Here is a 16,336-nt window from a genome sequence, read left to right as displayed (position 1 = left end):
CAAATGTAGTGTCAACAACATCATCATCACCATCATCATCCTCATCAGTCGTGGCATTTGGATTATTTTAAAAAAAGGCTCTTTTATGAGATGTTGAAGGTTAAAATCTATCAATCAGCACTTTGTATTTTTATGAGTTGGTTCCAGTTTAACAGTAAATCTTACGTCTTGGTGACATAAACGTCACGCGTCCTCGAAGCTCTTCTCCCATATATTCAGTCATATCAGCATCTCGGACCCTGTACTCTCCTTCTGTACTGCACAAAAGGTTCACATTTTTAATGGATTGAAGTTGTTAGTTGAAAGATAAGGTACATAAATGTTTTTTTGAGTTTTTCTTCACTAAAGTTTTGTGTGCAAATGCCTCTGTTAAAAAGGTTGGACAAATAAATTCTCCAAATAATTTAACAAAAACATTATTCTCAATGAAACTAGATCTCAATTTTTAAGACCTAAAGTTAAAAAAATTGCATAAATCTTTTCAGAAGTCCTTTGGCTGGATTATTAACTAAATAAATATTTTATTAGACTTTAAATGTCAAAATATTTCCACTGACACGAGCATGACGGCCCTTTATGGTCACTTCTAACTTGTTAAAGAATGAGGCCATCATTTTCTCTTGTTCGTCTAAAATAATTTTAACATATTTTTTTGGTAATTATTATTTCTTTCAATTTCCTTGCTATTTTTCCAAAAATCTTCACTTTTCCATGAACGTTTTGATGTTTGGACAATCTGACGATCCAGCACTTTTTCGATTATTGTCATTTCTATTCAACTTTTGTTTTGGTTTATAACTTTTCATTTTGTGGGAAATTTTCAAATAAACAAAATTTTTGAATTTTTCCTCAACATATTAAATTAAACATTTATTGCAACATTTTGAATGTTTTTTTAACTTCGAAGTAAATATACATTTTAAAAAATTAGGAATTATTCAAACATTTCACCAACATTTTTCCTCATATAGACAATTTTCTTATTACTCTTTTATATTCATATAATATAAATATATATAATAGTTTCTGACTTATAACAATTTTCTTGAATAAGATCTATTTCAAAACAAACAATAAAAGGAAAAGATCGTTTTGGATGTTTTTATCCATTAAAACTGTAAAGGAGCCATTTTAAATGCCACAGTTTTCTCTGTCAGCATCCTCACCGTCATGTCTTCACACACGAACACGATTAAAGAAACACAAAATATACTTCAAGCACTGACGAAGCCCAGAAAAGAGAGGCCACAGGTTACAGCTCACCAGCAGATTAGTCCAAACAGAAAGTGAAGAAGTAAGAAAAAAACAGATGCACGAGTTAGATACACCCAGATTACCAAAGATTCAACTCGGATTATCATGCAGTGAGTAAAGTACCATTAAATGCAGTCGAGTCGCCACATCGAGACGGGAAATTTACACGGACAGCAGGACACGATGCTTTCAGCCGTTTGAGGGGTCAACTCGAGTGTGGAGGATGAGTGAGGGTCCAGAAGGTCCACAGAGTCTTTTAGAAAGGGTCCAGTGGGTCTACAGAGGTCCAGGGGGTCTACAGAGGGTCCAGAGAGAGTTTACAGAGGGTCTGCAGTGGAACCGGAAGGTCGACAGACTGTTTCAGAGAGGGTCTGGAGGGTCTACAGAAGACCAGGGGGTCTACAGAGGGTCCAGAAAGGGTCTAAGGAGGGTCCACAGATCGTCCAGAAGGTCCACAGAGTGTTTCAGAGAGGGTCCAGGAGGTCTTCAGAGGGTCCACAGTGGATCCAGAAGGTCCACAAAGGGTCCAGAGAGGGTCCAGCAGATCTACACACAGTCCAGGGAGGGTCCATAGGGTCCACAGAGGGTCTACAGAGATCCCTGGTTGGTTGGCTGGTTGGTTGGTTGGTTGGTTGGTTGGTTGGTTGGTTGGATGGTTGGTTGGTTGGTTGGTTGGTTGGTTGGTTGGTTGGATGGTTGGATAGCTGGCTGGTTAGCTGGATGGGTTGTTGGTTGGACGGTTAGTTGTCGGTTAGTTGGATCGTCGGTCGGATGGGCGGTTGGATTTCTTGTTGCTCGGTTGGTTGGAAGGCTGGATAATTGGTTGGTTGTTTTCATCAGGCAGAGTTTCAGTCGTGCAGAGAAAAAGGGATTCAGGGCTCAGTCGGGATGGGGGTGGGGGGTTGGGGGGTATTGGGGGGGTTCATGCTCATCATAGAAAAAAGAAGAGAGGACGAAGACAGCGAGTAGATGGACTGTACAGCTGAGGGAGCTCGACCACGGACTGCAGCTGGGATAACACCACATGGGACTGCTGGGTGGGGGTGGGGGGGTTTGGGTGGGGTCGGGACGGGAGGGGGTGCAGTCCGGGCGGGTTTTTAAAAGAGTCTCCATGTGGGAGCGAATCGGGAACGACGCCGTGGCGCTGCTGTCACGGCGGTGGGAGTGCCGCTGTTACAGTCCGATGGGAGAGAGGGGACTGGGTGGAGGTGGGGGGAGTGCAGGAGAACAGCCACCCCCCCCTCCGTCACTTCAGCCTCCCTCCATCCACCCGCTCCTCTCTCTCAGCTCGTCCACTCCTCTTTTCCCACGCTCCTCCTCCTCCTCTCCTCCTCACAGAGTCTGAAACATGAGAGAGAAGGAATGATGGAGCCACTCACCCAAAGACTCACTCAGTTCCTTCACGTTTATAGAACATTCTACATTACATTTCATCACATTCTGCTTTATGTTCGGTTCAATTCCATACTGCTCTTGAGCATCAGATTGTTTTCCGTGAATAAAACCTGAGTCAGAACCAGAAACCTGACGGACTCTGCCGTACCTCAGCCCTGCAGCGGGGCGGCCGGAGCTCCTGAGCAGTGGAAGTGGACGTTCTGCCACCGGCTCTCCCTGCGGTGCCACACCCGGGTCTCCTCTGATTGGCTGGACCGGGTGCGGCCCTGCCCGTCCACAAACTGCGTGAGGCGGATGTAGGCGATGCAGGCGGCGTCGTCCCCGATCATGTGCACGTGGGGGTTGAGGATGGTGGTGTGGATGGGTTTGCTGTTCTTGGCGAGGACTGATGGAGGAGTGGAACAGCGCGGCGTTACAATATCGAATTTATGTCAACAACAACAACAACAGCGGAAGGGTAAAGTGACGTCTTACGGTTGTCAAAGTAAAATCTGTGGAAGTCCATCCCCTCCACCAGGTTACCGAGCCCCTCAGGTTCAAACGAGGTCAGACCAGGGTCGCAGATCTTCCTGCAAATCGTTTTTAAATGGTTGTAAATAATATAACACAAATTTGATTTGTCTTAAATTTCCATCCAATCAAATTCACACATGTCCTCTGAAGATAAAACCACCATGAGCTGGCTGTCAATCAAACATTTACTTGGAAGCATGACTGGACTCATACTAAGGGAATGCACCGTCACCACTGCTGTTCTGAGCCTGGACAGACCTGGCAATGGATGCCGATTCTGAAGTCGGGCAAGAATCCGCCACCTGCTCTACATGGATGACGTCAAGCTGAACGCCGAGAATGAGCAAGAAGTGGACTCAGTGGTCCACAGCAACAGGATCTAAAACACTGACAGGGGTTTAGCACAGTGTGGTCGGCTGGTATGAAAGAGTGGCAGGATGGCATCAGAGCAACATCTAGGAAAACTAGGAGTACCTTTGGATCCCACAGGGTGATATGAGTGGGGGCTTTCTTCTGCATTGCCCTCGGTGAAAATAAAGTTAGTGCACCCCTGCTCCGATCCGTTGCACTGTTGCATTGTGTTGCCTCACCATGTGTTTGTGTTTATTTTTATCTTGCATAACCTCCAATCTGTTGGGTTTCCACTGCTGAGGACCACCTACACCACTGTCCCACCCCAGCCCTCCCCTCCCCTCCCCGCCACTCCTACATTAATCACTGTGTTCCTGCAAAGTGGGGCTGAAACAATGGCAGTAATTACTCTTTAATCCTGTAACACGGCACAGTTCCCCTGCATCAGTCAGATTGAACGGCGGCAGAAACAAGCGGTTGGGTCTGGGTGGAGGTGGAGGTGGAGGCGGAGGTGGAGGACTCACGCGTAGGCCTCGAAGTCTCCGTTGTTGACGGCTTCGATGAGCTGCTCCGTGATCTTGATGATCTCCTGTTTGCGAGCTGCAGAGGGGGGAAACGCACAACGTGAGGCCAGATGCTACCACACACACACACACACACACACACACACACACCTCACACTCACCTACAAGCTTGTTACTCATGGCGAGCCCCTGAAATTGGCCCCACGCCCCACCAGAGAGTGAACCGCCCCCCGGCTGCTCCGCCTCCATCCATCCCTCATCTCTCACATGAAGCTGCTGCTGCTTGAGCTCATCACGCTATTCTTGTCCGAGCCCTTCACACGAGATTTACTGTGTCCTCTCTCTCCTCCACACTGAGGGGAAAGCTTAGCTCGCTCGCTCTCTCTCTCTCTCTCTCTCCTCTTTCCTGTCTGTCTCTCCCCCTCTCTCTCTCCTCTCACTTTCTCTCTCTCTCCCCTCTTTGTTAATCTTCCATCCAATCTTTGAGATTATTCTCTCGTTAACTACATGGAACTCAACAGTAAACTGTAAATCAAAACTTCTACAGTTTCTAATTCCAAAACAGTGGTCGGTTGAGTCCTTGGCTCAGTAATGGTTGACGAGTTGGTTAGGGGTTCAGGGTGCACAGGGGTTTGAGCCCCGTTTATCCAACGTTTCAAGCTGAAAACACAAAGTTTCACGTTCACACGGCAACGTTCTGAAAACGGTGTCCGCTGACATGGAAATGGCAGAAACGATGTAATTAGCATGTTGGGTCATTAGTGGGTGCTGCACACACACACACACACACACACACACACACACACACACACACACACACACACACACGGACAGACAGCTCAAACACCGTCGGTGTTGATGGGTCGACGTGTTCAGTGTCTTGCTCATAGACACTTCATGCAGATGGGGGAGAATCAAACCTGCAACCTCCCAGTTGAGAGACGACCTAAATGAGGCATTGCTGCCCCACCAGCTCCGGCAGGGTATTTGCACGAGTTGCTGTTTACACTCACTACAGTCCCGTCATGCTCACGATGCTGCCTCCACGTCGACACGACTGCAGCTCAGGGCTGACAAGATCATTCGAAGACGTTGAAGAAGTAAAAAGTTCTTCAAATTTTTCAAGACCAGTGGAGCAAATTCATGAATCTGGACTTCAGGCCTTCTTTTATTACAGTGATTTAATTGAGACACTGATCAGGAATTTCTCTTCACTGAGTGTGTTAAACTCATGAATCGCTGAAACTCCTGGAACTGGATTAACTGTTTACACCACTGACTGTATGTAAAGATGGCCGGCGCTAACGTGACGTCCTCCATAGCGTTCTGAGAACTTGTTTTGAGGCTTCGAGCAGAACGTATATACACTGAACGCTTGAAACCAGATGTAAATGTGATTGATTGAGCCTGTCATGTGACCGCATCACATGAACAGAGGAGGCAATTTATGCTAAACTTGAACTCATAAAATAAAATCAACACAAGATTTACATGAAAATCAGAGTGTGGTCAGGCTGACATGGCTGTGAAAACTACTGATAGAGACCAGAACGTGTTCTAAAACCAGACTTGCAATATGTTTATTTCCACTCTGAAAATTGGCATTTTTGAACGGTTCCAATGAGACTCAACAACATCACTCCTGGAACTTCTCTGGAATTACAGCCCTTCAGCATTGGATTCATTTTTCACCAGCGGAGTTTGGCGCCTGGTTTATGAACTGAGGCCCCATTTGTACAACATGTCAATGGAAAATGCTTTGTGTCTACGTTTTCTTTTCAGAGACATTTCGCGTTTACACAGCAGTATTTTGAAATCAACATTCGGAAACGATAGGAACACTGTTAACAATGTAGTTTTCATGTTGGGCCATGAGGGGGTGCTGCTGTTTTTCTTTGTAATGAAACCACAGACAGCTGCACTGAACAATACAGTCTGAACATTAATATTAGGAAAACATGGACATATGGACAGAATACCAAGTTAGATTGGCCTTACAGTGACTCTAAAACTACCAAGTCCAGTAAAATATGGTCTGGGACAAGGAGAATATGGACCAGGACCAGGACCAGGACCAGGAAGCCGTAGTGTACATGTACAGCAGTACCATTTTCAAAAAGTTGTTCAGGCGGCTCGGACTGCCGTTTGTCGTGTAAACAGACGTGCAAAATGCCTCGAGAGTTTCCTGTTTTCACTCTAAACATCACGTAAGCGCAGCTCCAGTGAAACAGTTTGGCTACGATGAGCAGCACAGCGAGAGACAGCAGCTCTATGCTGGTTTCCAACAAACTCAGAGCGGAGCTGTTCAACGTGACACTTCCGCCTCACGACAGGAGGAAGTGGACGGGGGTGTGGGGGCGTGCACGTCACCGTCCTACCTTTCACATCTTCATCCTCGATGGTGGTGTTGCTGCTGTCAGACGATTCCTGCAGAGACACACATGTCCGTCAGACACACACTGACACACATCAGCGTACCCAGACCTGCATGCAGACCACGACCCGACACCACAGCGCCACCTTCACACCAAAAACACTACAACACCGCTTGTGTGTGTGTGTGTGTGGCAGCGAAACACACACCACAGCACACTCAGCAGGGGGGCGGGGGTGGGGGGGTCCCGGGGTTAATCCGACTCCGCCCGAGCTTCACTCATCCCACCACAGAGGGGCGTCGTAAGACAACGGAAACACCTCACGGGACGCCTGGCGTCCGCTCATGCACTATCACGTCAACACGGCGAGATAACAACATCCCGCCGTGTTCCGGATGATCCCGGCGCCATACAGAGACCACGGGGCAAATCAGGACAAGAAATGAGGTGGTGGAGGGGGTGGAGGGGGGGTGGAGGGGGATATACCTTGATCCCATCTACCGGATTATGGATAACAGTAGTCTGAGGCTCCTGGAGGGAGAATGGAGAGAAAGAAAGGAGAGAAAGTGGAGCGACAGATGAATGGAGGATGTTTCCAATGAGAGATCGTGGATGATCAGTAAGAAGCAGGAAGAGATCTGAACATCCCAAGATGTAAAAGATCGAAGATCCCTCGCGGTCCTTTCTAGGCTACAGCGTTACAGTGTGGTTTACGACGTCTGTACTTCTTTGTGTTTTTCATGAATGTGCCCCTATTAATGTATTGAAAGAAAAGCAACTCAGGTGTAAATCAGCTCAGTCTGTAACTGCAGATGTGATGAAACTCGTCTCTTCAACTGGCGTCTCCTGACTTTTACCAGCTGACTTTATGATAAGATGTTTGTTGTTCTGTAGCGGATGTGATGCTGAAACAGATGAGAAGAACGCTTCAGTTTCAAAAGACTGGATAAGTTAGCTGGTTAACATGTAACAGCTAATGCTATACAGCTGGCAGCCAGCTAATGCTAAACATGCAACAGCTAGCTGATGCTAAACATGGAGCTAAAATGATGCTAAAAAATGGAGCAACCAGCTAATGTTAAACATGTAACAACCAGCTTACGCTACACATGTAGCAGCCAGCTAATGTGAAACATGGAGCAGCTATTGGTGTGTATTCGAAAGCATCTCATGATACGATATGCGTCACAATACTTGGGTCGCGATACGATAATATCACGATATATCGTGATATCAAGATGCATTACGATATTCTACATCATTAACGTAAAACACAAGTTGCAGTAGGCGTACATCAGATGATACTGATCCTTGAGGGGGCAAATTGAGTCAAAACAATCTGATTGAACTGTTCTTCTCTTTTCCCGGACTGGTTCAGTGACGCTTTATCAGATGCAGCAGGCTCAACTGAGTCACACAGGAAGTGAAACATGAGGGGGTTAGCTCCCTGAGTCCACTGGAGCCGAGGTTCAGACGTCCTGTTATATCCACGGCACGTTAAAAACATAAATCATCATTTTCATAAAAAATCCAGACGAAGACCAATAAAGTCCATATTATATCAGGGCGGGCTGAGTATCACCATATATTGACATATTGATATCTTTTTCACATCGTTGTAGCAACCAGCTAACTCTAGACATGTAGAAACAAGCTAACGCTGAGGCTATTGCTACCGTTAGAGTTAAACTACACACAAATGTCCACATTAGAAGTTGAAACAAATCCAGAATAAAAAAAAAGTTGTATCATGACCAATAACAACCTTTTTTGTATAAAATGATGAGATGTATTAAAATGTGATTATTCACAAAGTGCTTCATAAATATGTTTTTTTAATAAATTGAGCCTCATGGCAACAGGTTTTATGTCAACAGCTCCGAGACTTGATGAGAAAAGTGAAGATAAAAAAGTTCACTTCTATTTTTCCACTTGTTTCACAAATTAAAGGTTGAGAACATTTATTACAAATTTTTAGAGTGCAGAAAATGATGCTGAGGAGGCGTCTGTGTAATTCAAACAACATAATGGAAAATAAAGAAATTCAGTTTTAACCCTTTATGGCACACTGAAACATTCCAAGTGGAGAGAAAGATTTCTAGAACTCATTTGTGTGTGTGTGTGTGTGTGTGTGTGTGTGTGTGTGTGTGTGTGTGTGTGTGTGTGTGTGTGTGTGTGTGTGTGTGTGTGTGTGTGTGTGTGTGTGTGTGAGAGAGAGAGAGAGAGAGAGGCGTCCTCGGAGCTGCGTACCAGAGCAGCTGACCCCACGGTGCCCTTGGGGCTGGTCACTGTACTGTTTCTGCTGCTGTTTGTCTGTGGCTGTGCGGAAGAAAAACACACACACACAAACACACACACACACACATAGACGGAGTGTTAGTGCTTGGTCTCCAGCTGGGGCCAGCTGGGCGGGCGGACCCTGTGGGGAAATCAAACCCACAGGTCTCGAACATAACAGTAGATTAAATCTTCACCGACTCCTGACAGGTGAGAAAACATGTCTGGTCGATTACTTCCTGGTTTCACCTAATCAGAACAGAGTAGATTACTTCCTGGTTTTAACCAATCAGAGTAGATTAAATGAAATTCCGGGGTTCAATCAGAGTAAAGCAGATTACATCCTGGTTTCAACCAATCAGAATCAAGTAGATTACTTCCCGGTTTCAGCCAATCAGAGCAGAGTAGATTACTTCCTGGTTTCCATTCAAATAAAGTAGATTACTTCCTGGTTTTAACCAATCAGAGTAGATGAAATAAAATTCCTGGTTTCAAACAGAGTAAATTAGATTACATCCTGGTTTCAACCAATCAGAATCAAATAGATTGCTTCCTGGTTTAAACCAACCAGAATAGAGCAGATTACTTCCTGGTTTAAACCAATCAGAATAGAGTAGATTACTCACTGGCTTTAACCAATCAGAATAGAATAGATTACTTCTGGTCTTAACCAATCAGAATAGTTAGCTAATAACTTCGTTACAGAGGTTTCCTCCATTAGCATTAGCCTGTGCTAACTGTAGCTTACCCGTTAGCCTCATGTTCTAAGAGCTATCTGCATGTTGGTAGTTTAACATGCTGATTTAGAGCATCTTCCTCCCATTAATTGATGTAACATTTAACAGAAATCAGCCACATTCGGCATTTGTCGCCTGAATTATTGTTCCAACAAAGGAATCGTCCACCAAACATGTTTTTCTCACTTGGATGCTCATTTTTTGGCCGTTCGTCACATTATCGTTCCCACAGAAGCAGCAGAAACCACCGTGCTCAGTCATTCACAAGCCCTCCTGCGGACGGCAGATAGCAGGAACAACATCTGTGCACCTCTGCAACATCTGGCAGACGTCAAGAAAACAAGCTTCCATTTCCACCATTAGTCTCTGTTAATGCATCCCGCCTCACAGTCAGGAAATCCAGCGCTCAGAGGCTAAAAACACACACGAAAACACACACACAAAAAAACCCCAGAATACTGCAAAGAACCGGCGGAGTGCAGGAGAACGAGTCCGGCGGCTCCACAGCTGCATGCAGACACACACACACACACACACACACACACACACACACACACACGAGTTCATGAAGGACGGGAGAACGAGTGAAATACAGATGTGACTGACACAGACACCAAACAGGAAGTGTGCACGTGCACAACCGTGCACGACCGTGCACGACGTGCTCAGCAGCAGCTTTTCAGAAGAGTTCCGATGTTTCCATGGAGACAGTTTTGCCCCCAAAAAACATGCATTTTCACAAGAGCTGCTGAAAGGTTTTTCTCTATTTAATTGCGATTAATCACAGACTCAGTATTTGACATCGACATTCTATTAAACTGGTCCGCACGGCGCTTTATTTTGAAAGAAAATTCATACAACTCAAAAAAGAAATTCTTTGTCTTCATTTGATTTCAATTTAAAGGGAAGAAATCAGACCAATTTCAACTATTGATTTCAATTCATCTAATTGGTCAAACTGAAATGAATTGTTAACGTCCTGTTTCGACTAAACGATAATTTACAATACGAGCTGCAACCAACATTTTGATTTTTGAGGATCAAAAAATAGAAAACTGCTCGAAAAGTCAAACCAGACATGTGAAAGTGTTTTTAAAGTGATTCAAAGGGATCTTCCTCCTCCTCCTCTTCCTCGCTCTCCTTAGCTGGCCCCATGCTAATCTCAGATTATTTCCCAGCAGATGATTAATCTCTCATTACATAATCACAGCCTCTCCTTGGTGTCACATGACCCTCTGTTTCCCGCTGCGGCGTTAAACCCTCCTTCCCTGCCTGACTGTCACACTCCCCCGATTTGACCAGAATTTCACACTAAGGCTCAGAAAACGGCCCAGAATCAAGATCTCAGCTGCATCAGGAAGTTCCTGGACTGCTCCTGAACCACGGCTACTTTTTCTTTCTTGTAGCTGTAATGAATTAGTTTAGAAACCCAGAATGTGAAGGATTGCAAAGCAGCGATTTTAACAATTAATCTGATTTGATTAATTGTTGAAATTAGTCTGATTTGATTGCCTTTAAGAATGAAATGAAGACACAAGAACACACTGGAGCGTTAGAGACGATGGAGAAAGCATGCTGAAAACAGGCAGGACATATTCAGCAGAAAATTATTATTATTTTTTTTTTTTTAATAAAAAGTGACAGATCGATTCTCGGTTGTCTCTCATTTCTTTTTCTTTATAAAACAAAATTTTAAACTCATTTTCTTTTTTACAGTTCTTCAGCTCTTCTGCTCTTCCTCCCAAACACTTTTTTGTACTTTTAATTGTGATTTGATTTGTATTAAACCTCTATTTTTATACAGCTTGTATTTTATTTGTTCTTTTTCCCCAAGCTTTTTGCACTTATTCATGTTATTACGTATACTGTAATTATTTTCTTCCTTTTCTGTACTATTTCTTCTGTTTAATGTGAATATTTTATTCTTTATTTTATATACACTTAAATTATCCTAACTTAAGTTATCATCATCATCATTATTATTATTGTTTTTTTTTCTTTTCTTAAAGGTGATAGCAGTTGAGTCACAAGGAATGATTCATTAGAAATATTTGTTTTTACCTTTTAAAACAATGTCACATGAAAATTTTGGAATTTTCCAGATCAAACTAAAGTTATTAGTTTCTATGTTTTCATGGGGTTTTATTTTAAATCAAAATGAAGGTGATTAAGATTAAACTAAACCTCTAAACCTGTTTAGATTAAAGTACACAATGAATAAGCTACATTTTCTATTGATCAGATCAATATGAGGCTGCAAGAAATAATTCTAAAATAATAATTAAAAAAAGATATAATTATATAAAAATATTAAATGAAGTAAAAAAAGATAATCTGCAAAGTTAAAAAAAATATAGAAGTTCAAAGTTATATAAAATAAAATAAAGTAAAAAATAAAAATGTTAGAAAAAGGATTGAAACAGTTTGCTGAAATCAAATAAATTATGAGAACTATGAAGACAAACTGCTGCTCTGACAAAACTGAATTTGAAACTATTAAAATAAGTATTCATATATAAATATCATGAAGAAGAATTAAGAATAAGAGAAAAGAATAAATAAAATGTTGGTACGATTAATAAAACAGAAAACACTGAATAAAAGAATACTTAAATATTTACACCAGATTTAATTAAGAAGCCTTTTCTAAAGGACATGTGAAGACATTTTAATGAACTCTGAGTTTAAATCAAAGCTTCCAGTCGGATTAGTTTTTGATTTAACTTCTAACCTGAGACGAACCCAAGCTTCTGTCAGCCTGAACACCAGCAAACAGGAAGTTTAAACTCTACAGGAAACTCTGAAGTTTTTCAGAGACTGAAGAGGAGGAAGAGGAGGAGGAGGAGGAGGAGGAGGAGGAGGAGGAGGAAGAGGAGGAGGAGGAGGAGGAGGAGGAGGAGGAGGAGGAGGAGGAGGAGGAAGAGGAGGAGGAGGAGGAGGAGGAGGAGGAGGAGGAGGAGGAGCGGCCGGCTCACCTTGACGTCGGCCTTCTTGTTGAGGAGGCTCTTGGCTGCTGCAGAGAGGCAGAAGGAAACCCCGTCAGACGGGAGCGTACACATCCTACCGGCCTGCAGCCTCCGTCACGCCGCTGCACACATGCATGCATGCAGGGAGCCCAGCGGATCCGCCCAGCGTCCGACAAACGCCGCAAAATGTGAGGCATGAATGAGCGGAGGGGCTTATCAGCGGCATCCCTCCCTCCGAGGGGGGGGGGGGGGGGAAAGAGAAACACCCTCCTCTGAACTCCTGCTGGAAAAAGACGCTAAGAACCCAACAAATAAACACACATTAGAAAAAAAACAGATCCCTCTGAAACTGGCTCATCCAGCAGGAGATAAACCAGAGGGGGGGGGAGTCAACCTGGTTCTACATATAATCCACACTGAGGGAGGGGTGGAGGGAGGACGGGGTAAATGGAGGGCTGAGGGATGGATGGAGTGATGAAGGATAGATGGAGGAGAGCCGGATGGATGAGGGGATGATGGATGGATGGACTGGTGGATGGATGGATGGATGGGTGGACTGGTGGATGGATTGATGTTGGATGGATGGAGGTAGGAGGGGTGGATGGAGGGATGCTGGGGTGGATTCGGGGATGGATAGAGGGATGAGTCGTGGATGGAGGGATGGAGTGGTGGATGAGGGATGGGTGGAGGGGTAGATGGAGGGATGAGGGATGGAGGGATATAGTGATGGGTAGAAGGATGGGTGGAGTGATGGGTGGAGGGATGGATGGAGTGATGAGGGATGAGTGGAGGGGTAGATGGAGGGATGATGGATGAAGGGATGAGGGATGTAGTGATGGGTGTAGTGATGGGTGGAGGGATGCGTGGAGGGGCAGATCAGATTAGGAGAGCGAGCCGGCATGCAGGTGTGTGATAATGGGTTTGTTAATCTCAGACTGGATTACTGCAGAGCAGCTTCTGCTGCTGAACATCAACATTTCTGCTGATTTCAAAAACCTCTCAGAGAAAAAAAAAACACTTTAATTCACAAAAACATTCCTGATCTTCCTCCAGAAATAAGAAAAATACATGGACACTGTTGAAGGACTTTAAGATTTTTTAATTAATTATGACTTAAAAAGGATGATGGGAATATGGTTAGTTGAATTATAAAAATGTTTTTTAAAGAGCAGGATTATTTCCTGAAAGAGACACAGAAGCTTCATAATGTTTCACTTTGAATTTCTCATTTAAATCTGTGAAAACCGAGAGCAGCAAAAGAAACGAGCAGAAATGAAGACAGAGAGAGAGGAAGCTGATTACCTCAGAAACATCCCGAAGCAGTGAGGAAGAGGAGGAGGAGGAAGAGGAGGAAGAAGAGGAGGAAGAAGAGGAGGGAGGAGGAGAGAGTGAGTTTTGCCTTCATGTTGTGTTGAACTGTGTGTTTGAGCTGCAGCTGCTCTCACCCTGCTCCACGATCCCCGCCGTGGTTCCTGCTACCGCGCTGACGGAGGCGGGGGCGGTGGTCTGTCGGCCCACTGACACACACACACACACACACACACACACACACACACACTCTAAAGCTGACAGCAACTTTTAAACACATTACTGGCTGTTAAAAGTGAGTAATATATATAATAAAAAGAGGCAGTCGCCTCCAGTCAGACGTTTGTTGATCCTTTAACTTTAATAAAATGACACGAATAAAGACTTTCAAACTAAAATATTCCGTGTTTTGAACAAACTCTGAAGAAAGAGAGAAAAACTGAATCCTACTGTGACACTGCCGCCCATCAACCTGCTGTGTGTGTGTGTGTGTGTGTGTGTGTGTGTGCGCGTGTGTGTGCAGACAGATGGCGTGTCCCTGCTCACCAGAGAAGTTCCTGGAGACCAGCATGGTGGTCAGGATGGCCCCCTGAGGAGGAAGAGGAGCAGGAGGCTTCGTCACTCTCGGAGGCCTCGTTCGCAGGAAAACACGATGTTTTCAGGTGAAAACGCAAACTTTTGCTGCATTACGGTGGTCGGTTTCCACGGCAACGGTTCTCAGAGCCACTGAAGACGCTACTTTCTCAAAATGGTCCCAAGGTGGAACTTCTCCTCCTGTTAGCATTTAGCATCGCTTCTACATTCATCAAAACTGCTCACTTCTACTTACTTTGTTGCTGTTTCTTATTTTCATGATCAAAACATCAAATGTTTGTGGTTCACTTACATTGAAATATACAGTAAATAAAGGATAGAGTTTCATTTAAAGCTAGCATTAGCCTTCAGCTATTTGAGTTACTTAAGCCATAGCTAATATAGCTTTATATATATTTTATTTGCATAGTCAAACTTCTGCAACTGTTATTTGAATTTGCAAACATTATTTAAGTATGTCAGTCATAGCCAGTGATGGGAAGAACTCTGTTAAAATAAACTGTTACTACTTTTTGTAATGAGTAATCTAATTAAACAGCATTACGCCATGACCATTACTGACAATAAAACGGGGCGTGGTTCCGTTATTGTAATTCATTGCTTTCAGTTTGGTTTTTTTCTGTGGAATCCAACTGAGCCGGTGGAACAGGAAGTGAAGGAACCGTATTGGTGTGAAGAGCATCACGTCACATGACAGCGATGCCGCCATAGAGGCCTGATCATTCCAAGGCAGCTTTCAAATGCAAGTGCAGACATCTATAGACTTTATTGTTTCAAAAGGCCTATTAGATCCATTATCTTCTCCATCTTGGTCTTGACTTGAAGTTTTAATATGTTTAATATGTTATGTTTTTTTTTTTTTTTTTCTGATCTTTGTATTTCTGCCCGAGAATTGTTTTTAATCTTGTTTTGTAGCACTTTGAGATTTCTTTTGAAATGTAAAGCGCATTACAAATAAAATGTATTATTATTATTATTATTATTTATGTATGTCAGTGGATGTAGAAATGCTCTTCCTGTCATTGTGAAGCAGAATTCACCAAGCATTGGATTGTTCACCCACGAACAGGGAGCGTGAGCTGGGGTTAGACCGTCGAGAGACAGGTTAGTTTTACCCAACTGATTATGTTTTTCGCAATAATAATAACGATAATATGTACATTAAATTCTCAATAATTCAATTAAATAAAATGCAATTCATTGTGTTCTGTAAAAAAAAAAAATAGAACCAACTCCTCAGTCCAGAAAGTTGTAAATGATGTCATCATCAAATTTACATAGCTGCTCATTTGCATATCTAGGTCAAATTAGATGATGACATCAGTTAAAACCGAAACATTGTTGCCAACTCCTCAGTCTGAATGACATCATCGTACATAAAAGAAGGGATCATGATGGTGTGAAGTGCATCACGTGATGTGACAGAGATCATTCAAAGGCAGCTTCTAAATGGAAGGACTGACATCTATTGCATTTTATTATTCTTTTATGAATGTAGAAATTCTATCTGAAGTTACAAATCAAATTTGATCGGTGTCTTGTCTCATATTATCACACAGCATTTTTGAATAATTCATATCAAACTCGTGTTTCCTGATTTTAATTTATTCTGTCAAGTGTCCATTTTTTTAATCGATCATATATTTAGTTTTAAAATAAATAATTGAACATTCATCTTAAACTTCCATTAACAGGGGGATCCAAATTTTTGACATATGAAAACACTTTTTTCAAAGTAATGCTGTGGTTAGTTCTACAAGTAATTCGTGACATTTAGAGTATTATAACTGTTACTTTTTTGAAGGAGTAACTTTTAACAATAACTAATTACTTTTTAAAAGTAACTTCCCCTACGCTGGTCATGTCAAGCCTAAAAAAGTTGATGTTAAAGCTGTTTTCCAATGGAACCAAAAAGATCAACTGATCCTGGAAATGAAAACTGCTTTTGGCTTTGATGAATTATTGTCATTAGGCTACGGAAGTAATAATTAAATTACATAAAATGCTAACTTTGCTCTTTTTGATATGAATCTGGACCTCAG

The 16,336-nt window shown here is 43.0% G+C and overlaps 1 protein-coding gene across 2 annotated transcripts in view; it reads right to left on the bottom strand.

Annotated features, from left to right (window-relative positions):
* Positions 1–1,100: 1,100 nt before the first annotated feature.
* The window catches only part of camk2b2 (calcium/calmodulin-dependent protein kinase (CaM kinase) II beta 2), a 32,197-nt gene continuing 16,961 nt past the window's right edge, over positions 1,101–16,336 (bottom strand). The window contains exons 12-21 of one of the 2 annotated variants that reach the window (XM_030084576.1): positions 14,247–14,289; positions 13,838–13,909; positions 12,402–12,436; positions 8,663–8,731; positions 6,899–6,943; positions 6,416–6,464; positions 4,038–4,113; positions 3,124–3,218; positions 2,798–3,034; positions 1,101–2,595 (exon numbers count right to left, since the gene is read on the bottom strand). In XM_030084576.1, the coding sequence (XP_029940436.1) occupies positions 2,799–3,034; positions 3,124–3,218; positions 4,038–4,113; positions 6,416–6,464; positions 6,899–6,943; positions 8,663–8,731; positions 12,402–12,436; positions 13,838–13,909; positions 14,247–14,289 (720 nt within the window). In that variant the 3' untranslated portion in view covers positions 1,101–2,595; position 2,798. Of the gene's footprint in view, positions 2,596–2,795; positions 3,035–3,123; positions 3,219–4,037; positions 4,114–6,415; positions 6,465–6,898; positions 6,944–8,662; positions 8,732–12,401; positions 12,437–13,837; positions 13,910–14,246; positions 14,290–16,336 lie in introns of both variants that reach the window. The other variant, XM_030084577.1, reaches the window with a different exon arrangement.

Source organism: Salarias fasciatus (genome assembly GCF_902148845.1).
Source record: "Salarias fasciatus chromosome 7 unlocalized genomic scaffold, fSalaFa1.1 super_scaffold_4, whole genome shotgun sequence".
Taxonomy (NCBI): Eukaryota; Metazoa; Chordata; class Actinopteri; order Blenniiformes; family Blenniidae; genus Salarias; species Salarias fasciatus.
This window is presented reverse-complemented; position numbering and strand designations above follow the sequence as displayed.